Source organism: Falco peregrinus, chromosome 1 (assembly GCF_023634155.1).
Source record: "Falco peregrinus isolate bFalPer1 chromosome 1, bFalPer1.pri, whole genome shotgun sequence".
Lineage (NCBI taxonomy): Eukaryota > Metazoa > Chordata > Aves > Falconiformes > Falconidae > Falco > Falco peregrinus.
In genome coordinates, this window is record NC_073721.1 from 57,894,171 (window position 1) to 57,917,815 (window position 23,645).

General features: G+C 43.8%; 1 protein-coding gene across 1 annotated transcript in view; it reads left to right on the plus strand.

Moving 5' to 3' along the window:
• The first annotated feature begins 628 nt into the window (after positions 1–628).
• LOC101920043 (cytosolic phospholipase A2 epsilon-like) overlaps positions 629–23,645 on the plus strand; it is a 36,662-nt gene continuing 13,645 nt past the window's right edge. Inside the window, exons 1-4 of the mRNA XM_027778513.2 lie at positions 629–1,357; positions 5,095–5,167; positions 19,556–19,692; positions 22,795–22,926. Coding sequence (XP_027634314.2) covers positions 629–1,357; positions 5,095–5,167; positions 19,556–19,692; positions 22,795–22,926 — 1,071 coding nt within the window. The remainder of the gene's footprint in view (positions 1,358–5,094; positions 5,168–19,555; positions 19,693–22,794; positions 22,927–23,645) is intronic.

Below are 23,645 nucleotides of genomic sequence, written 5' to 3' on the forward strand. Positions count from 1 at the left end.
GTTTGCTGCATCCCAGTTGTTAAACAACCACAAAATGTGAAATACAGCTTCAAGGTGCACTAGTACAAATTAAGATTATATGACTGCCACAGTCTAACTGCTTATTTGACAAATACATTGAAATGCAGTGGCTGAGGGGGGGAAAGCTGATTTATACACAGACAGCACAAAAGCATAACAGCTCTCAAACACCAGCGCAGTTGCCAAAGAACAGAAGAAATACCTGTCCTGGGAATGTGCTAGTTAGTGCATGCACACACCTGATAAAGGACCTGATGAGCAACCTGTCAACAAAAAGCAGCCCTCCTCTTCAAGCTGTACAAGGAGGACGGTTTGTAATGCAGGAGACAGTTGTGTGTCGTTCCCAATAAGCAAGAGTCCTGTCCACCAAGGCATGGATGTTGGTCAACCATCACTGCGTACTTGGATGTGGATATATAGCAGAATTAGATACCTTGTGTTTCTTCCCTCTCAGCTAATGAGACATTCCATAAGTAAACCCTCTGTCCCTTTGGATGGGTTTTCAGATGTTATGAAGAAATACAAGCTGTTCAGATTAAAAAAAAAAAAAAAAATAATGAAAAAGCCCCAGTGTTTTGAGGAGAGGGGAACCTACTCAAATGTACTAATGGCCAAGGAAGGCCCAGCAGAGAGACATGTAGCTTCTGTTTTGAGATTAATTCTTCCTCACAGGCGAGTTACTGGAGGAAGACTGGTGGTCTTTTCTAGAACTGGAGCTGGATGGAAAAGTTGGGGTTTGCTGTCTCGGTCACCGCCTCACAGCAGTGCCGTGGGAGCGGGCGCGGGCGGCGGGAGCCCGCAGGGTGGGCCCGGCTCGAGCCGCGCGAGGAGCCCCGCCCCGCCCGGCCGGGCCCCGCACGCGGCACGCACGGCCCGCCCCGGCGGGGGGCAGCGGCTCAAGGGGAAACGCTCCGGGCGGAGCAGCTGCGGCGGGGCGCCGGGAGAGTGCGCGGGGAGCACAGCCCGGCCGGGGGGCACCCGGGGCAGGGGGCGGGAGGCGCGCCCGGCGCCGCAGCAGAGCTGCCTACGGCGAGGAGGGCGGCCCCCCCTCCCCTCCCATCCCATCCCGGGGCAGGGGGTGCCCGGAGGAGCCGTGACCCGCGGTCGGCCCGCGCCGGAGTGGCTGCGGGCAGGGCCGGCGGCCCGGCGGGGCGAGGCTGCGGCCGAGGGGCTGCTGTGCCCGGGGGGGTCCCCGCCGGGGCAGGGGACCAGCGTGAGGAGGGTCCCCCCGCGGGGAAGGGGCGGCGGGGGCAGCCTGGCAGGGACTGACGGCAGCCCCGGCCCTGCGCCCTGCGGGAGGAGAGACCGTGGGAGCGAAGCGGAGCCCGGGAAGAAGGTACGAGTGGGGAAAGGTGTTCTGATACTTAGTTTTAATTTATCATCCTACTCTAATTTGACTGGTAATAAATTAAACTGATTTCCCAGAGCCGCGTCCGTTTTGCCTGTGGCGGTAAGTGCTGCGCGGTCTCCCTGGCCTGTCTTTGACCCGTGATGTTTCTGTTGCTTTCTCTGCCCGTCCCGCGGGGGTGGGCACCCGGCGGCCCCGCAGGCAGGGCCAGGGCGCCGCAGCCCTCGGCACCGGGTGGCTGGAGCTGTGCTTGGCTGAGGGCGGTTTGTTTGTGGGCAGAAATCATCTCCCATAGCCTTGGTGCTACCATAGCCCTTCATCCCCCGGCCAGGCTTCCCCAGGGGAATGGCTCGGTTCAGCTGCTGCAGAAGCTTACAAACCAGTCCAGGTTTAACTGCTTTCAGATCAGTTTTCTCAGTTTGGGGATAGATAGTGAAGTCTGCTTGTGTGATTGAGGGTCTTTTTTTGCCAGGTGCAGTGTTGATGGGAGTGTTCTGTGTCGTTTCACATCTCGTTAATTGGAAGGGTGTTGAGAGTCGGTTCCTGGTCCTAAAGTGGTTGATGAGTAAAGTGATTTTCATTCAGTGGGAAGTTGTAAAGCCAGATTTGACCCTATTGTGCATTGTCCTGGTGTGTGTGTGTGTAGAAGGGGGAGACGGGCTGTGGGTACTGTGGGTGTATAGTACCACCTCCGGCAGTTCTCAAGTGGTCGTTTCATGTCGGACGTCTGGGCGTGTTCCTAGCTGGACCTGTGCAAGGGCTGTTCACCTGCGTATCTGCTGCTGCACGGTTTTCTGCCAGAAAATGGAAAAGTTAGGTGTCTGTTTTATGTCATAACTTGATGACACTGCGTCGTGTTTAAAACATCTAGATGTTAGCATTTAAGATGAATCAGTATGTGCCCGGGTTTGGGATCTGTTCTTTTTTGTCTTGGTTTACTCAGAAGTTTTGGGTTTGTGGAACGGTTCTGAAAGCAGAATATCCACCTGCCAAGTATACGAATGAAATTGGGGAAACATCTACCAGCAAGCAACTCAATGCCCTCTACCTCCAAGAAGAGGAAAATAAGCAAAATTGTCTTGAAATAGAAGGTCTTTTAAGATTATTTCGTCCACAGTACTTTTGTTTGTTGATTGGGGTGCTGTAGAGCTGTTTTCCTCCAGCCTAGGTGGAACTGCTGTTATCTTCTCCGAGGTATGCATTGTTTAGGCTGTCAGGTCATAGGTATCCATGTATAAGTGCTGTGCGTTATCACTCCATTATCTTGAATTGCTAATAGGTCTTGGCACCTTGGTGTGTGCAGCCTCCTCCCCCCAACGCACAGCGCTGGTGTTTAGCTATCAAATAAACTCAGCAGATTCCCTCCCCTTCTCTCTTCATAATTTCCCTTTCATGCAATGAGGAAGGTGGGGTGTGGATAAGGTCTTGCTCCTCAGCAGGTGCCTCCTTAAAGTTTGCAGAGGTACTTGGTGAGTCACTGCCAGCTGTTGGCTCTAACAGTGAAGTGACATTTGTATCGGACTTGTATGCAGCTGGGAGCACAATGGGCTCATACTGGAGTGCTCATGAGGTAAGAATGAGAAAGTTCAGACCATAATTCATTAGGAGCTGGAGATGACCCCGAGACAGGTTTGTGGCTGGGATTCTGTTGTCTAGAAGAGGACTTCAGAGCTGTTAGTCCATATTCATTCATGTATGTATTTACTTATGTGAGGATGACTGACAGCTTTGCTGATGTTGGCTGCCCTGGGGAGGCACTTTTGGTAGCAGAGGGAAGGTCAGCCACAGTGGATGATGCTCATGGAGGCTGGGAAATGGTCTGAGGTGCCTCGCAGGAGCCTGCTGTGCTAGCAGCCACCTGGTAGTGGTGTACATGGGAAGGTCACTGACTAAAGACAGTGATTAATCCTGGACACAAAGATGGTTCTAGCTTGATATTTGTTCATGACTGATGCCCAAGAAAATCTTGATTTGCCTTTGTTCATAATGTCTGAGAATTTTTGTTTTATTGCTTTTTTTTTTATAGAACATAGCCATGAGGGAAGCCCTAAAACTGCCTGTTGGGCTCCAAGGAGTCAACATACTCTGTCCTCTTCTCAGCTCAGAAATTAACCTGCTTTTTCACTGTGAACAAGTTATTTAATCATTCTGTGTCAACTTCCCCACTGTAAAATGAAGATTATAGGGCTTCTCTTTATAACATGGATGTGTGTTAACATAAGTGTGCATTGATGCTTGGAGACCTCAAATGTGGGATCCCCATGGCTTAAGAAATAAAAAACGTTGAGTGTTTAACCAAACTGGCTGAAGAAACACTAAGGATCTACAGGTTAATCCTTCTGAAAGGAGGGGAGGGTAATGAACAGAGCCTGGCAATGGTCTTTGTGTGGGAAGTACATGTACAAAGCAAGGAACCAGACTGTCCTCTCTGCTCTTCCCTTTGCCTTTAACCACTGCAACACCCTCATGAGAAAAACTAGAGGCTTCTTGGTGATGGGGAGGCAGGGAAAATATTCCATCCAGAACCTGAAACCAGACAGAAAACATTAAAACGTGCTCTTCTGTTTTGGAGGGAGACATAAATACAGACCAAGCTTGGCTTATTATAATTCAAGAGTGATAGGGGAGTTTGTATCCAGGTTCTCAGCTGGGTCAGTACCTAACTGTAAAAAGTGACATAATCCCCTCAAAAGAATTCAATGAAGTCATTTTGCTAGCAGAGAGTGGGAGAGGGATTAGGTAATTAATTACTTTGGTGAAGCAATAGCTGAAGTTTCTAAAGGTACTAAAATCTGTTGGAATTAATAATTTTTTGGGGTTGTGTGGTTGTGTCTAGTTCTTTGTCTTTCCTTCTGTGCTTGCTGTTTCAGCTAACGATCGTTTTTACAAATACCCATCATCTGGTTTGCATGGGGATGTTTTGTTAACGACTCTGCCTAAGCCGTTTTCTTTCATGTAGGTTCTGCTGCATTTGTGCCAGAGGTGCCTCACTCCCTGAACAGTTTCATTTTCCTCTGGGGTCGTGATGATTTTGAACATAGCTAAGATAAGGAAATCCTTGGCACCGTGATTTTATATTTTACCGTGGATTGCTTCTGTTTCCCAGCAGTTCCTTGTATCCCCTCATTCTCTTCTTCCTGACCACAACAGCTGAGTGTCTCGCAACCTTTCATGTATTTGCTCTTCACTGTTTCTGGGAAAAATTCCTGATAAAGATATTAAATGGAAAGTTGGAATTTTGACTAAATGAAATTATCCAAAGAAAATATCTGCTTTCTGTGTGAAATTTCAACTGTTCAAGATAATTAAACTTATTTTTTCTTTCTCTACAGGTGTTTAATGGAGGTGCTTCACATACACGCTTGTTCTTTGCTAGCTTATTTTTCCAGCTTAATTGTTGACAAAGATTTCTTTTAAATTAAAATGACCTGTGATGTAATGCAAGCATTAATTTTATTTTAAACCATTTTACTATGTTTTCCATTTTACTGTTATTTCTTCTGTCAGTAACTTACATGCACAGAGGAATTATATCCTCTTTTTCTGCCTCTTTCTTTAACTTGACATAGACATGGTTTCAACTTGCAAAGCAGTGCAAGTAGTTCATCTTCCAATTTTGCTGCATGGCTTTGGAAATTGCAACACACACTTATTGGAGGGCATGTTTTATGAAGCATAAACAACTTAATATTAATGCAGGTAATAACTTTGTCATTTTTCTGCAGAGCGAAGAATGTCCGTGCTGCTCACTCGCTGTGAAAATCATAAGAATGAGAAATCTGAGAAAGGCAGATCTGTGTGAGTATCACAGTCTTCCCTTGTTCAGTTCTGTTCCCAGTAGTTCAGTTCTGAAAGCAGAGAATATAAGCAAGCACTGTAACTTGTCTGTCTGTATGAAGTGTTACTACTGTGGTTTCAAATACTGATTGCATATTTGAATTTGGACTATTCTTAGAGTACAGTTTTGTATAACAATAGCTTCCAGTTTGTAGAATGTTACTGTTAGTGGAAACATCAAAAATCTACCGTGTTGTACTGTGAAGTGGCTTAACTGCTAACAAGCTTCAGAGCCAGTTTTGCTGAATAAATTCAACTGTTAATTCTCAGCTGCGTTTTTTTGATGCACTGAGATGCAGGTTGTACCTCTGCTTCTGCACAAAAATGCCAGCACTGATTCGAGTGGCTGCCAGAGCCTGTGGGGTAACATGGGAGCTTTGGTGTCATCTTCTGTACCTGTCAGGTTTTTTTGCAGACAGCAGAAAAACATACAGGCACCTCTGATTTTCTGTTTGCTTAAAAGAAAAAAAAGAAACCATAAGAAAGAGAAGCATTATATATCTTATCCCCAAACAACTTTTTTCTTTCAAATGTTTACGGAAGTGTGTTCAAAATGCCAGACTTTCAAGGCAAAACCAGTACCATGGAGATGTTTCTGGGGACTTGGTAGAATGGGTGGAAGTGGAAGTGAAGGGAAAAAAAATCTCAGCAGTTACTTGGGCTGGAGAAAACGAGCTGAAGGTCAACTCAAATAGGTGCCTCAGAGAGAAAGAACAAGGCAGGAATGCAATGGAAAGGAAGTGAATGTGAACCTTTGCATGCTCAGCAAGTGTATGTGTCTTCATGGAGATCGCTGTTTAATTCTTGCTCTTCTGCTGTTGAGCCCAGCACAGGAATATTGCCTTTTCTTGAAAAGAGCACATCTTCAGAGAAGAATGAAAGGATGGTTCAGTTCTTCTTCTGTCATTGTAACTTCATTTGAACTGTTTTCTGGCATAAATGATACCAGCCCAAGGGAATGCCTAAATTGCCCTGACAAGCCGATAGCATCAAGATAACCACCTGCTTACAGAGTTGATAGCCAAGTAACTGCCTCTGGCCTTAAAGTCAGGGATGTTTATTTCTTTCTCGGCCTTTTATAATGATTGGAAAACACAGCCTTTGCATTCCTAAGGACCAAAGAACTTCCAGAAATCCATAGCTGTTTACCTTAGTTCTTTATCTTTTATTAGTTTTTACCCTGTATCTTCATTTTGAGCAGACATTTAACTTCCTGATTGCAGGTATGAAGTTACATATCACTGTAGATTTGCTTCCAAAGCCAGATATGGAGGAAGGTCTTTACAGGCAAGAGCTAGAAGAAGCAGTGCTAGGTGACAGGGTCTGTGAGGAGCATCGTTGTCCATTCCCCATCCTAGCTGCCTTTCTTTATCATGCCACAGAGCACCACATTTTATTTTCCCTCGAAAATCAGGAGCAAGTTACCTGTGGCACAGCAGAGAGCCAGGGAGATTTTATCTGCGCTGTACCTATATACTCTTTCAGAGAACTTAATTTTATTAGTGGAGCCATGCCATGTGTTGTGATACACATCACAAGAAATGAGACTGTGTTAAAAACCATTAAGTTGAATTAGAAAACCTTTGTGAGAGTGTAGTAGGAACCGTTATGTGGTAGCCCTTACATTCTTGACAAAAATGTTGTGCAGCAGGATTTTAACACCTAAATGAATGAGAGAAGTCCTCAAAGGAACGTTTTAAAAAACTGTTAGGGAGGAGAGAGGTACTGGCGTGTACAGTGAAGTTTTAGTCTATACCAAGGTCAGAGCGGTGTAGGTTGGAATGCATTTGGGGGCAGCAAGACAAGCGGGGACTTTGAAAGCAAATTGGGGAATCCTACACGATGCATTTCATTGCACAGGAATAGTCACTTGAATGTAGCAACAATGACTTAACTAGTTAGGCCTACATGTCTATTTCTGTAGATATTTACTTTCCCAGCATTAGTCTTTGCTCAAAAATGATATTTTTATATATATAGATAGATTCTATTTTTTTTTGTGGGTATGTATTTGTCATGTAATTACTGTATTTATTTAAATATTTGTAAATAAGTGAAATATATTTGGCTCAAAATCTGTTTTAGGAAAAGATTATATTTCCCACTTGCATTTATTTGTTTTAATCACCATTTCTACACAGTTTCAATTTGTTAAGAGTGACATAGATGAGGACAGAGAGTTGAAAGATGGCATGGAAATAATTCAGACTGCAAGAGCCATTGGTACTTTCTCAGAGTCAGAGTCTGATAGCCTGAGCTGTGTTCTTTGGAAAACTGCCTGTCAAAGATGGGTATGCTTTGCTTTGCTTCAGCTGTGGCACTGCACAGCAAAAATGTCCTCCTTGTGCAGAGGGGCTGCTGCCTACAACCTACAGTGTCCATGCCTCCTTAGATCTTGTACATGTCTATATAATATGGGATTATTTTTTTTTATTATTATGGTTTAGCTGTAGCAATCATCTATGATCATGATCTCCTGACTTTTTCCCTTTGTGTCAGACAAAAGATTGTATTTGTACATAGTGTGAGCATAATAACAAGAATTAGGCTACTAGTGTGTGTTGAAATCTGATAGGAATGAGGCTTACCCATGAATCAGAAGGATTTCCTCCTACATTATGTATGCAACTACAATCTGAGAGGTATGTATCATTCCCAAGAGACAGCTGTTGCAATTTCTGGGCACATTTGAGTTTGGCTAAAATTTTCATGTCAAAAGTTGTAAGAATAGTGATACCAGAAGCAGTCCAAAGTTTCAATTGGATTGACAGTATGCCCCCAGAATTGACCTATAGTAAATGCTTTTGGGCAGGACAAACACTGAAGCATGCTTTTCCCTGCCCACCTCTTTCAAGAGTTTTGTGGTTCCTGAGGTCTGTGGCTCAGAGATCTGGCTCCTGAGTCAAAAGTAGTGTTTGCATTTAATTGCCATACCCCAAAATGCTTGGCACTTGGAGGCCACTAAGGGATTTTGCTTTGGTATCTCTCAGCTCACTTTGCACTGGACAGGAACCTAAATGCTCTTTCTTAGTGTCACAGGACAGCACCAGGCCCGGTTTCAGGTCCTTATTCTTCGGGGAGGTCTATATACTTACATTGCGAAGTAAATTGTTATGGACATTTCTTTTTTCTCTTCTTTGCCTCTTGCATGGGCAGCAAAAATGCCTACTTGAGAAAAGCTGGTCCTTTTCAGACTGGCCTGAAAACACCTTTTCTGCGTAGTAGCTAGGGCTAACTCTTACACAAAGACAACTGACCCTTGTATTTACTTCAAAACTGGCAGAAAGCATTTCATTAACAGCTGCATGACTGCCCTGTTTCTTACTTTAAAACTGCAAAAGCTTGGTGGCTCTTGCAAACAGTCGTGCATCCATTTCTGCAGAATCTGGATTCACTGCCAGGATGGTACCATTTCTCTGCAGCTGTATAGGATGGTATGTGGAGATGTTGGAGAGAAGTGTTTAATCGTGCATAGTCTGAGCATTGATCATCCGACAGGGTTTGCTTGAGGCACCAGCAAAACAGGGGGCCATTGGCAGCATCAGGAGCAGGGGTCACACACCCGGGGTGCCTGGGCTCTCCACTTCCCTGCTCCTCTGTTGCAGTGCACAGGGGCACAAAAGTGGCCGTGCTGGATCAGACCAAAGGTCTCTGCTGCCCCTTGTTGGAGAGTGGCCAAAGGCCAGCGCCTGGGGAGGAGTATGAGAGCAGAGTGAAAGCACACAGCGCACACTGCACAGTGTGCTCTTCAGCCGCGGGTCACTTCAGCATCAGTTAGCTTCCCAGGCCAAGTACAATTGTTCTATGAATGCAGCACAACTCCAGTCCCCTCCTGAGCCTACATAAACTCCGTGAATCGACAGCAGTCTTTGTCCGGCCTCTGGTTTCCATGTTACAGAAACTTTTCCTGCAATCACAATGCCTCATCCTTGTTGTGGCAAAAATCAGTTTTGCCTTCACCACTGAAAGGCCTTGAATTTATTCTGCCATCCAGTGACTTCCCGTGATCCTCCCTTACCTTCTCTGCCAGCTGACGTAGTGTAGTGGAGATTGACTTCCAGAAGGCTTCCTGCATGTGGGAAGGGACTGGTTGTTGCAAAACTCTTGTTTTCCAAGGGCTGGTCCACCAGCCAAAACCACTGGAAGGGGGTATGGCTTTCAAGCCCCCCCCCCCCCCCCCCCCCCCTTTCTTCACAGAAGTCTTTGAAGGTCCCTTGAAGCTGCTTTCATGCAGGGCTCTGCATTTCCACGACTTAACCATGGGAGAGTTTCTTTCTGGAGAGGCTGCTGTGCTGGCTGAGCACGGTTGCATTTCACCCTGTGTGCCCATCAGCGGAACTAGACCCCGAGCAGGTCTTGGTTTCAGTGGGGCCGCCCAGACCTGCCTGCCTGTGTGTGGTCCTGTCGGAGCACACCAGGTACTCTGTTCCCAGAGGCTCCCAGCAGGCTGCCGGCTGCCTCACACAGCCAGAAAATGGGGCTTAGCATGTCCCTTTCTTGGTGGCAGGGCTCGCTCATCTTCCAGGAGGGAACCGTTTGTTGGATGGTCTAAGAGTAAAATATAAAGTAACATCTTCTACATGGATGTGTTTCACAGAAATATTTCTTTCAGGAGACAAAAAAGTCTTTATAAATATTGGCTTGCCCTACTTCATATTTAGCAAAGGCCAAGGCTCCAGAAAGCTTTTCCTGGAATGGCCTACAGCTACTTTTTTTTTTTTTCTTTAATGTGACAAGCTAATTTCAGCCAGCATTCTCATTAGATAAAGCCTTGCATTTGTCTTTATAGGATTAAATCTGAGCCTTGTTGCTGTGTAATTTCACAGCAAACTCCCAATATTACACCGCTTGTTGATTTTAAAAGTTGGAAAGGCAGTATTACCCACATTTTGCTTTATATCACCTAAATCCCACGTAACACCATCATAATAACGAAATTGCTTTCATGGCCCTGTTCTCCAAAGGAAACTGTTGGTGCGTGGAAATGACTGAAGACGTGCATGCATCGTGATCAGGAGATCATGATCATAGATGATTGCTACAGCTAAACCATAATAATAAAAAAAATAATCCCATATTATATAGACATGTACAAGATCTAAGGAGGCATGGACACTGTAGGTTGTAGGCAGCAGCCCCTCTGCACAAGGAGGACATTTTTGCTGTGCAGTGCCACAGCTGAAGCAAAGCATACCCATCTTTGACAGGCAGTTTTCCAAAGACTGTGCGCACTTTGTGCCTCTCTCTGACTGCAGCACTGGTGCGAGGGGCCGGCAGCAGCCCCCGTGCAAGGGTGGCTGGCAGGCGGTATGGGCAGTACCAGCAGGCAGCCGCCTGGGCTGGCAGCTTTAGGGTGGAATTGGTTCTCTGTGAGAACGACTGTGGTCACTGATTTTTGCCATGGTTGAGAGAAATCCTAGGACATTTCAAAGGACAAACGTCCTTTTTCAAAAGGACGTTGCTGTCTTTTCAGGGTGTCTCAGTTCCTGATGCCACTGGCCGCTCAGACAGGCTGTCTTTGCGGTAATGGAGAGAAGCCCTAAAAGCCACCCGGGACAAATGCTTGGCAATAGGAATCAGCACAAGGACAGAGTAGTAGTTACATGGGTAGCTGCCCAGTTGCAACAAGGCCTGTAAACAAGGATTTCCTAACTGGCTAAGAAACTGAAACAAACAGGTATAAAAGCAACTGTTTATCACTAGAAGCTCCTCCCTGTGATGTCATATCCTGAAGCATGGCTTTTCTTACTGTAATTGTAAGCTGATTAGATCAAGATCTAATTGCATAACTACCAAGATACCTGTCAAAATGGAACCCTGGTCCTAAGTCACATTTATAATAACAAAGTCATAACCATAGTTGTTAATATGAGTAACAAATTAATGGGTAATCTCAGCTAATATTATGTGGATCAGCTTCACCGCTGCAGTTCTTAACAACTTCTGTTCCTTTCTATTCAGTCTTTTTGTTTTCACCTGTCCATGTCATCCAAGTCTGCTCCCACTCTTCCTCAGTTCATCGCTACCATCTAAACACATGCAAAAACCTAGTTTCCCCCAGGTTACCCATTTCGTGTTCTCTAGTCTAGGAGATTACTTCCAGGTTTTTCCCCTTCTCAAGTCTTTGACGGTCACGGTGGAGTGGAGTGTATAGAATGTAGTGTATATTTTATTGTATGCAATTTATTGTATTGTATACATGGTAAGAAGTGTGGAGATGAAAAACAGGCTCTGTGCCTTGATAGCAGCACAAGCAGCCACTGAGAAGGACAATGCTATGTATAAGCAAGGAGCTCATTAATGTGCTGTTTGTTTAGGGTTCTTGGTCAGAGCACCTCCTTACTGCTGTGGAAATAATTGCATCTCTAGTCCTAGGTATGAATGGATTGTATGTAGGTACACATGCATCTTCTTGCAGCCTTTATGGCTTCTGTGTAATTCTGTGTGCAAGAATAAAAGCCTGTTCTGGCCGTTAAAGTTATTACGTGTGATGTTCCCACATGAATTCCACTGTTCTTGGTGTAGCTTTGGAGAAGATGAGTTTCCTCAAAACCTTAGTTCCTCATCTCTAAAGCAAAGACTTCAGCAGGGGCATTAGGAGGATGAGCCAATGACTGACTGAAGGACTGGTAAAGGGTAAAGAACCTTAGGTAAATGTTAAGTTCATCTCTGTCTCAAATGCAAAGGTGAGAGCAGCGACCATGCTCTAATACTGTACCAGCACAGGTGGTATTGCAGCTATTGTCCTCCATTGAATGGGGATGATCTTTAAACCCTTTTTGTGATAGTACTATGTGTTCTAGTAGACTTCATTATCCTCTTGTTTAGAGGAGGCTTCTGGTTAGCAAGTGGTTGAAACAGCTTTTTAAATGTTTTATAATTTTTTAAAATGTCAAAACCTGTTTTAAAACAGGTTTGAAAAGGGTGGAGGCAGTGGAAATGAACAAGGGAGAAGCCTGGGTGGAGAAGAGAAGCTGGAAATGAGTAGGTGATGATGGCAGCAATGTAGAACCACATGGTGCTTTGAGAGGACACAGGTCCATGCAGCAATTCATGACCCTTCACTCCTCCTCAGCCATTTGGCTTGCGGAGTTAAAAGGCAGTGGCAGACTCTGCTTAGGATGTGACTTTCTAATTTGCACTCAGAAAGTTCCAGTAGACCTGGATGGATGTTTCTGCAAGAGCTGATATGCATTTCATGATGTGCTGTGCTAATAAGTAACACAGCACGAGGCTAGCATGTAGTTTCTTTCAAACGTATGTAAGCAACTTCAGCAGCTGTCAACAGAAAATGATGTTGAAGTATGTGCTTTGATTTTGAAATAGGCTTTCTGTATTTACAAATTTCCTTGGGCTGATCTGTGTGACACCTCATCACTTAGGTAAGTAAGCTGAGCATTGCCTTTTCCTGAGCTTACAGACTCCCACATCTTCTTAAAAGTTATTGTACCTTGGCATTTTTGATCATCCTTGGTAAGGATCATATTTTACTCTATCCTGCTTACTGTTGCACAATGATATGTTGAGTTTAAGAGCAAAGTATACTTTGCTTGACACTGAACAGAAACCACAAGTTGAGTATCAGCAGATCTGTGTTTACAGCACTATTAGTTGTTATTTGGACATTCAAGGGCGTTCATAAATAATATGAAAATTGATAACAGACATTTACTTGTTGCAGGAATTGCTTCAGGATTTTTGAGGTATTCCTTTGATGGGGAGAAGGTACAACTTCTCATCTTCAGTATTTTATTGTGAAAAATACATTTAGATGCATTTTTGTTCATTGATTCCCAATAGATTTTCTTATACACTGTTAAAGAACCTGCAGAATCTGTTCTAGGTTTGTTCTGGTTGTTCCAGTTCCACCAAGACAGCAGTCTGCAGTTCATCTGGTTCCACATTAAGCAGTGTGGCTGATCCCTGTAATCAGTGATTCATGCTTGCCTGTACCCTCTGAGCAGAGAGCTGTTTTGTTTGATGTGTCTGTGATATCTTGGTGTTCTTTCACATGCATCTAGATGAGTGCTGCTGAGCTGAGCTGTATGCAAAAAGCACAATGCGATAAAGCCCCGTAGTATGTCTTAGTCCCTGTAGGAGCAGCGCCAGGGGAAGCCTTGCCCAGAGATGACATTCACAGAGCTTGAGGACCTTTATCAGCAATGGTCTCCAGAGAGGAGCTTCAGGCAACCTTTTTGCTGAACTGAAAACGTTGATTAACTTGTAGATAAGGACCAAGAACACAGGTGTGATTTGGTATCATGTGGGAGGCCAATGTAACATAAAGAGGCTAGATCTAACATGGCTATGATGGTCCACACTGCTGAAAAGACACATGAGAATGTCACTGTGAGACTGCGGCTTCTCTGTCAGGTGCTTTGTATGACTATATCCTCGGCAGAAGCCAGTAAAGTAGTGCTGCAGTAGTAGTAGACAGTGAAGGTTAAAAGTTAAGATTCACTCACAGATGTTGGTGCTGGGGCTTGGATCATATTCTGCTCTTCAATTAGCAGTATGTCTGCCTGACAAAGGTATTCATCTTTACCTCTTTGTTTAGGAGCAGTCTTGACTACTCTTTTTTAAAGAGCTCCCTTTCAGTTCAAAAATGAAAACTAGACAAAAGGGGTCTTGGGTATAAATCTTCCTTGTAAGTCAGGTATACCTGTTCTTGATGCTTTCATTCGTTCTTACTCACAGGAAGGTTGCTTTAGACTGCTAGATCCTGGAGGACTCCAGCCAGAATATGAGCACAGTTAATTTCACTGCGAAAATAGGATTACCTGTAGTGATAAAAGACAGTCTGGAGGCTGTGTGTCTATCTGTGGCTTACTTTGGTGTGAAAGAAACTGATGGTGACACGCTTGTAGAAAAGACACATAAAATGTGAAGACTTGGCTGCTGAAAGCAAAGCGCATGTTGGCAACACATCCCAGGCACAGTATTTATGTCAGGGTGAACCATTGCTGCAATGTAAGCTTTTAATCTAGGCTGAATTAACTCCCTCCTAAGCAAATAAACCAAAATAATCAAACTGTAATCCTCATTGGTGTGTTATGCCCTGTAGGTCCAAAATTTATTTCACAAAATGGTGGATGATATTTACCGACTTTGGGCTGAATTCTCAGGCACATGAGGACCTATTTGTGTTGTGGTGTAAACACTCTTGCTTCCAGTGAGTTGTCCTGGTGTGTTATGGAATTTTTCTTAGCAAGTTAATTCACCAGCATCGACATCTTTACCTTCATATTGGCTGCTGCTAACCATCCTGTGAGGGAATGGGGTGACTTAGTGCACCCTAATTTTGTTAATTACAATCATGTGCCTTATTATTTCTGTGCTGTTTCCTTAAGCATAACTCTTCCATCCTCACCATAAAAAAAAAAAAAAAGAGACATCAACAGCAAATAAATTTTTATTTGTGTACAGAATCTACAGTAAATCCATGCTATCTTCTTCCTGTGAGACTTCAGGATATTTTTGACCTCACTCATCATATTTGCAAATATTTTCTGGTTTTCAGGTACATCAAATCCAGTGAAAGGAGAACACCTCATGCCAGATGGCTGGCTTCGGCCTCACCATCATATTGAGCTACAGCTTTTTGGTAGCTTCCCGTTCAGTACCAAATTTTACTTGGAGTAAAAAAAAAAAAAAAGATATTTAGAAGGAGTGCCCCCACCATAAAGTGTATTTATTCCATAGCGAAGTTTTGGTTTCAAAACTCTTGAGTCTTAATTGAAAAATTCAGATTGGAATTACTGCTGCAGTGCAGTGTTGGTGCTGCAGCTTAGTGTCAGTTCCTGCACAAGATTACACCTCCCATGAGGTATTGCTCCTGCTTCTTCAGAAAAATCCTGGAGGAGGATACAAGAAAAAGTGCCGTAACTACATTAACTACATGTTTTTATAAAGCATGTCAGAGGCATTTCTGAGTCAAAATAATGATGTTTAATGCAATACCCCCCCCCTAGTTTTAGGTAAACGTTAAGAACATTTATTCCCTTACTGAATGCATAACATCCTTGGGAACACTTTCTGAAGAAAGAAAATTTGTGTTTGTTTGTTGGTTCAGCTGCTTCCTTTGTTCCCAATCCTGTTCTCTGTGAAAGCCAAGGCACTTCTGTGTACTGCTTGCAGCCTGTTTCAAAGTCTGTTTCCATGATGTTTCCCTCTGATAACTGTTTCTTCAGATGCCCAGCAGTTGTAACTACCCACTCTGTCCACATCAACAGTGTTGATGTCTGGACAAGGTATAATTTTTAGCTAGTTTATCTTTAAATGGAAATGAAAGAACTTGCTAAAAAATATTTTCCAGTGATTGATGTGAGATTGCACCACATATCACTGCAAGAGGGGCAAAAGGATCTGAGATGGAACAAAGGAAGTCTGACCTCTTAATAATACCTCTTGGCCAAAACTACACAGCTTTTTGGTTCCTCCTGGCTGACGCTTGGAGAATGAGGACAGTGAAATAGTGGTGATGCTTGTGAGAAGTCTGAAAATGGGTGTACCTCTGGAAATTCAAGACTTCTAGTTCCCCTTTGCCAAATGGGAGCATATGTAAGGGTGATCTAACGACTCCTGTGCCTCTCTTAGCATGTACAAATCTTGCAAGTACAGCTGCACGTACCCATAACGCCACTTAGGCAATGTAATTTATCCCCTGTTGCTTCATGGAGGCGTTGGGGTGGATGGGAGAAGTTGTATCACAGCTGTCTGTGGGCTTCTCTGCATTACATCGTGTTGCTTTTTGTATTGTTTCTTTTTGCTGATTATATTGAGATGGTACCTAGAGGCTCTAGGTATGGATTTACTCCTTGTTACTTGGATACTGTATGTGTTTGGAAAGGAAAGGTGGCAACTTTTTCCAATTTTTCCAATTGCAGTCTTACTTTACACCTGTCAAAGAAGAAGGTTTGAAGTTGTTTTGGAAACAGCACCCAGGTATCTGGGGATTGATCTCTTGGGCTGGTGTACATATATAGATGTCCTATAACTTCCTTCCCTGGCAGCCAAGGCTGGCAGGGACACCAGTGGTTAGTTGGTTTCCATGCAATATAATTGACATGGCATGATTATCCTGTTTATTGCCTTCCAGTGTAAACATGGGCATCACGTGGCAGCAATTCCATATGACACCTTGTAGGTTCACCTGGGCTCGTCCTCTTTTCTCCTCCTGAAGCAGGATCAAGTTTACCTTGTCTGTCACTCTGATACGTATCTGGGTACCGATACCTTCTGAAATGAGTTACCTAGAAAATTTATAAAATCTCTCTTTCAAGCTAACTTTCGTAGAGGTGGAGCAGTTTTCCTAATGTTTCTTTATTTCCCTCTGGCCATGCAGAGCCACAGATCATTGTCCTCTTTGTGTCAATCATTTGGATGTTACAGAACTGTTAACCATGTTATATGACAGTCTGTGTTGGTGTGGTTGAATTAGTAAATTCAATTCTTTCAGCTCTTTCTCATGTGCCAGGCTAAGTCAATCTTCTTCAGTCTGGACCTGTTTAATAGTAGCTGGTAACAGGTAGAGCCTTTTATGGTGGAGGGAGGAAGAGAGTGGAAGAGAACTGCAACAGGGAAGATGCTGGACATCCACTCGTTTCTGTCCAGGGCTGGGAGTGTATGCAAAGAGATCTCAGTGCAAAATCTCATCACCTGCCCTGATGTTTAACACCGTGTATTTGGGATCTGGTCCCAAATTTGTCTAAAATCTGTGTTGCACATATAAGTTATCAGATAAGTCCCGCAATGTGTTATCTTTCTGGGGCATAATTTGTTGTTCTTCATGCTTGTTTCCAGATCCAAATACCTTTGTCTCTACATTCTTGTATTGTGCTATGCTGAGACAGAGGCTTGGCTGGTTACTGACTGAGCTGGTGTTAACATGTGGGTGATCAGGTTGTGGGACTTTGTGTTTGCTCTTATTAAGGATGAACAGTCTTGCTAAAGACTGGGCTGACTTCTCAAGTTGTCTGTAGGTCTCTTGTGTTTAGAGGGGATGAAGGGCTGAACAGAGATCCAACCACAGCTCCATCTAGATACAGGATTAAAAGTCACAAGCTGAGACCTTCGTTGATACTCTGAAAATGTCAAATGCATGTCTTCTAAATCAACATTCACAGCTAGTATGCACAACAAAGAGATATCCCAGACCATAAACGAACAAATTCTCTAAACACCCATATATCAGTAGTCCATACTGACAGATACAGTTGCCAAAGAAACAGATGATCTCACTCTTACCTGTTGCTCCTGCACCATCTGGGGAAGGAACTATGGAAGGTTAATGCTATCTTTTTCAAACATTAAGAATCAATGGAAGAATTGTAGAAAATTTTTTTGGGGGAGAGCTAGATAAATCATTTTATCACTTCCTTTACCAATAAATTTTTATCCAGAGGTACGTTGCACATACTCTGCATTTTAAAACTGCAGTAATAAGTCTAAAAATATCCTGATGTTACTTATAAGAATTATAGATACCTGCATTTGCAAAATTAATTTCTTCCTGCTATGGGCAGAAAGGGGGAAACGATCACATGCATGCCAAGAAACTGACTAAACATGAAACATCTACCAGTATCAGAAGATTTGGAAGATACATAACCTGATTGCACAAATTGCTTTAAGCAATGCCTGTTCATTGCCATATGAGTTACACCACAAGTTTAAAGAAAGTATGGGATAAGAGCCAAAAGACTGGTAGAGAAAGAATAACAGAATTACTGATAAGGCACTCTCTTCTTCTGGGTCATGTGGAAATATTAATAACAGTAGTTATTTTTTTGTGTAATGCTTTTGATCATGGGATGACAAAGCAGATTATGAAAGAGGAAAGGAACATTATCACTGCTTTATTGATGGGGAAATGCAGATAGAGAAGCAAGATAAATTTAAATGGAAGCAATTGCCCAGGGTGACTTGGCAGCCTGGAGCTGAGCTGAGACTGGAGCCAACATGTTATGAGACCTTTTCCAGTAAGTTACCCATCTGGTCGTGCTGCCTCTCTGCATGTATCCCACAGTACCAAACTGCCTGTTACTACACCCGAATCTGACCTGTTACAGTAATAACAAAACAAGTTCTCGGAGCTGGAGACGTTACAGACAGCTGTAGTCGCTCAGCAGGCAAAAGAAATGTCCATTGTCTAAAAATAAGGGCAAACAATGCACAGGACCGAAGGACAGCAGTTTTGCTCCAAATGGGAAGGTTGGAAAGGGTGAACGACAGTGTAGAGAGAGATCAAGTCTCACCACTCTTCACAGTATTTTCAGGTTCTCAGTTTATTACCACAGGTTCATGAGACATCAGCTCTTTTATGCACTTAGGAACAGATGCCCAGCACTGCTCCCCACTAAAAACCCCACCGTCTTCTTAGCAGCACCAGAGAGAATCCTGACCACCTAATGCTCTACGTACATCAGGTTAGCGCATAAAAGGAAGGTTAGTTGCATAGACATGCAAGTGCCTAACCTGCCTCTTACCTGAAAACTCTGACAATCCCCAAGAAACAGCTTCTCAACACCCTGCAGCAGTGCTTGGCATAGCTGTGCTCACCCGACTGGGAGGCTGTTTGCCCCAGCCTGGGGCTGGGGGTGGTCCCTGGGAGCCCACCCCAAAGCAGCCCTTGTGTGTTGTGAAGATTTAATGCCATACTTGTAGCTAACTATGCAACCTTGTGTTACGTTAGTACCAGTCGCAGAAATTAGAAGCTTCTTCACTATATAAAAGCTTAGAGTTTAAATCAGTAAGATAGAAGTGCATTGCTATTTTTGCATATTTGTTGATGGTGAAAGGATGTGATTGCACGTTGGGTGAGACAGTAGACTCGTTACGTGGACTGGGCTACCGCTCTATGGGAGCAGCAGACCAGAGGGGATAGATCCTTCCTAACCAAACCCTCTTTAGCTCTTCTGTTGCCCTCTCAAGAGCAAAGGACAAAGTTAGACCCTTATTTAACTCTGTGCATTTAGACAAGTATCTCATCCTTTAAAAAGTTTCTCTTAAAATGTAAAATTTTTTCTTCTCCATCACAGAAATCTGTGGATTTGCAACAGACAGGGAACATACCAATAATGGTTTTTGTCAAGTAAATCTAGATCTGCATATTTTTTTCTTACCTGTTGTCTTTATTGCAGTAGCTTCTTTGAATTTCCATTAATGATCAGAGCTCCCACCTGCAAGAGGGAACAAATAGTAATGAGTGTTATTGAATAAGGACCTCTAAGAAAAGTAATAGAAACAATATCTCCTTTTTTGCAGCTTGCTGTCTATACAGTGCTATAAGGCTATGCTCTAAGATATTTATAGTAATTTATTATTCACAATATATCTTTTCAAATACAGTTAGTCAAACCGATTGCTATGTAAGCCTGGCCTTGCCCACTGCTTCCGCTGAGACTGTCCGGACAAAAACTGTTAAGAACTGCAGAGATCCAGTGTGGAATGAAACATTTTTCTTCAGGATTCAAAGCCAAGTAAAAGTAAGATACAGGGTGCCTTTGTTTTCCTTTGGGGGCAGAGGTCTCATTGTGCGATTGATATGCAGGGTACCATAAACATTGATATGTGTGAGGAGCTACGAGGATATGGGTAAGGGGATGTGGAGTAGCATGCAGAAGCAAAAATAAATTTTATTTTTTTATATATAAAAGATAACCAAGATACTTCACAACTATTCGTATAATGTTCTATCACTTTTTTTCTTTTGTCTTTATTTAGTCATTGCTTTTCAAGGGTAAAGGTGAGAATTCAGAGTAAATTGAACAGCATAAAAGACTATGAGCTAAGTATAAGTAGTGGAAACACCCTGGTGCTGTACTTTTTTACTATTCCTTTGAAATTAAATGCAGTTTAAAAAAAAAATCACCAAACAATAGGTAGTGTTTGCAAAAGAAGACCACCTGAGCTTTTACCATGGTGATAAATGTTAGAGCTCAAGGTTTGCAAGTCCCACTATCCATGCCTTCCAAAACACAGCATCAGCATCAGAGTCTAGGAGCCCACAAAGATCAGTGATAGACCAAGGAAGCCAAGCTTACTTCACACCTGGGGCAATCAAACACTGCTTTACAGCATGCACCCTTCATTTGCTAGCGCTGGTGGCAGAGCAGCACAAGAGTTTTTGCCCAGTGCCAAATCAGCAGGCCAGTCCCCTAGCTCTCTTCAGCATTGATAACTGCTTCCAAAAGAGCATTAAGAACAGCTCGAAGTGTTGCTGCACTACAGGGTCTCCAATTAACAATCCCTCTTGCCTTTGCAAAAGTTACCTGTGATATGAGTCCTCAGGCTTCCTTCCACAGAGTTAGGTGTTACTACTGGTCCTGTTTGGTGTGACTTTTGGATTTAACTCATCTGCCCATCTGTGGCCTACATTCAGTGCTTTCCCTTCAGGCCTAAAGAAATTCTAACTTCTTTCAAAATGCTCGCGAGATGCAATTTCACTGAGCCCTGCAGGTTTATCAGGGAGGTGAAAGGCAAGGCACAAACATGGCAGCATGGGAACAAACACCCACTGATCTGCAACTCTTGCACCAGAACAGCGGCTCCTTATAATGGTTTGTGGTTGACAGGTCTTTCAAACTGCAATACCCCACATAACAGCTGAAAAAAAAAATAATCTTGGCCACAGGAAGCTGCTTGAACTAGTCCTTCATGGAGCAGTATTTGGGGAGACCTTGCCTTTACTTTGCAATAAGTTTGCAGCAGGAGACAAGTGGCATTAGCCCTGGTAACTTTCAGCATGTGGCGGCAGCAGTGTGGCAGTAGTTGCTGTGGCTTCTGTGTGGGCTGCCCAAAATGTTGGCCTGGGGATTTGGGACAACCAAAGTGCGCTGGCATGTCTGTCACTGCTGCGGGCTCAACAGGCGAAGTTAAAGCTCTCAGGGGTTTCTCTGCATACACTGTAGTTGCTACGCTCATTACCCTCTGAGCAGAGCCAGACTTCTGGTCTGGCTATTTTCTCCTCGCCTGATTTGTGTATCGAGACCATCATCTTCCTAAATCACAGGAGCCACAGCTCAGTGAAACCACATAATGCACTGTCACTGTGGAAGCAAAAAACTTGTTTGGGTATGTCAGGCTGGTTCCCATCAGGAACAGGGGTGTTTACTGAAAGGATTTGGTCTTGACTAGTGCCTGCCCAGTCGGGAGGGAGGGCTCTGCGAGCTGGTGCACTCCCTGGCTCCAGGGGGCCACCCTGCCAGGCGCGGGGGGCACGCAGCCCCACTGAGGGCTGGCTTTGCTGGGCTTCCAGCGAAGCCATCCTCATACCCTCTACCAGGAGCAGACAGAAACAGCGAACTGTCCAGAGACCCCCAGCTGCTTCCCACACAGCATCTCAGCCATGCAGACAGAGACCTTTCTTAGCTGGCCAGCCCCCTGCACATGCCCCTCCCGGCTAGTTGGGAGTGAGTGAGGGACTTCATATCAGTTGGTCACTAAATCAGCCGTTTTAACCAAACAAGCAGAGTCTGTTGCAGTATCACAGCTAGGAAAACTGATCTGCTCTTCAGTGTAAGCCTGCCTTCTGCAAACTGCAGACCATTGATTTTATGCTTATCACTTCCGTCACCTTCCATAGTCCTTTGCAGACTATTTGTGGCTGGCCTGTACACCAAGTTGTTGTGGCTGCTTCTGCCTCTTGTCAGTGTGCTTGTCTGAGCAAGCATGGTGGGCAGGAACCCACCATTGACCCCGTCAGCCCCTAACAGAATTGTTTTTCTGTCTGAAGCACAGTGTGATGCATTTACGTGTATGGCCTTAAAGGGCAGCAGTCTTCCTGTCTTCTGACTGCAGACTGCAAACGCAGGTTCACTACAGCTTGCCATCTCTCACTTGCTGGTTTCTTACAGAAATGATAAATGTCAAAATTGAATGGTTGGATTCAGCGCTCTGGGAGGTACCTCTGAGCCAGCCTACCTGCAGCTACCAACCAGGCACAGCAGAGGCTGTTACTCCTGTCCATCCAAACAGGCAGGTGACAGAGGAGGCAGAGGAGGAGACTGGTGCAGTGTTAGGAAGGAAAGGATAAGAGGGTTTTATGTTGTTTCTTTCTGTGTATTTTGTCACTGGGTTAACAAAAACATACCAGTTTCTGTAGATTCCATGGTCATTATCTCCATGTGATCTGTTTAATAATTTATGGGATGTAACTGTGCAGCCATGCAGCAGTTACATGGTGCTTCCTTAACATGTTTTAATCACTGCTTATATCCAAGGATTTTTTTTTTCATCAACAGCATTGAAGTCCTGACCAGTAGATGGTTTCCTACACAATTCGGGGAAAAGCGATGATCTCAAAACAAATCAGAGGTCAAATGTGTTTTTCAATATGGGAGGTACCTATGCAATGATTCTTCTAGCCTTTGTCATTTATATTACTCTGTAGGGGAAAATCAATAACAAACACTAATGACGTTAGGTTCAGAATATCTTTTTTAGTTCTGTGTGGATGAAAAGGTTGTGCATGCTCTCCCACTTCTCCCCATCTGTTCTCTGACTCCTGTAACGTGCTGAGTATGTCATCTTGTACCTCCTAAGGTCTCAAAATAGAGATGTTGTTAATCCTGCACCTCTGTTCACAGAATATTCTTGAGCTGAAAGTCTATGATGAAAATGCAGTCACTAAAGATGACCTCCTCTTCACTGTAGTCTTTGACGTTGCTAAAATCCAGCTTGGAGAAACTGTTTGCTTGACTTTTCAGCTAGATCCAAAGGTGAGGAATAAAACTGCCTTGTTCACAGGAAGGAAATACATTTTTGGTATTACCTCCTAAACAACTTCTTGTAAAGCAGTTGTAGGTGTGTGTGGGTTTTTTCCTGTTGGTTTGCACTTCATGTATCCTGTAAAATACCTTCCAAACCTTGTTCAGCAAAGTGGATAAGGTTTACCTCCCTACCTTGGACATAATCCTGCAGGCTTTTACTAGCTTCTCAACTCTCTTAGCAGGGTTTTTCTGACACCAGAGTTCCCTTTCTCCCGCCCCTCTTTCTTGACTCCATTGCTCAAATAGGTTTTATTGGAGATTAAAGACTTCATCGCTGTTGCACAATGTTTCTCTGTTACGATTTCTTTTCCTGGGTCCAGCATTTGTGAGTTTGGACATACATATTGGAGTTTTCACTTTAAAACTGATACCCTGCCCTGTAGTTCTTTTCTGTATACTTGAATATAAAAAAAAGGTCCATGCTGAGGTGCTAAAGCCCATTGATGGCCAATTACTGTAATTATCTCGTTCCTTCAGTTTGCCTGAACATGATGACTTCAACATGGGATCTGGATGTCCGATTTAGATCAGTTTATAGATTTGCTGTTTCACTGACTTTTCTTACAGGATATGTATCTGCATTCAGCTCCACGGTGATATCGACAGGTAGTCTATAGTAACTTGCCTGGTGGCTGGTCAGTGCATTGTCTGTGTTATAGGAGTCATGA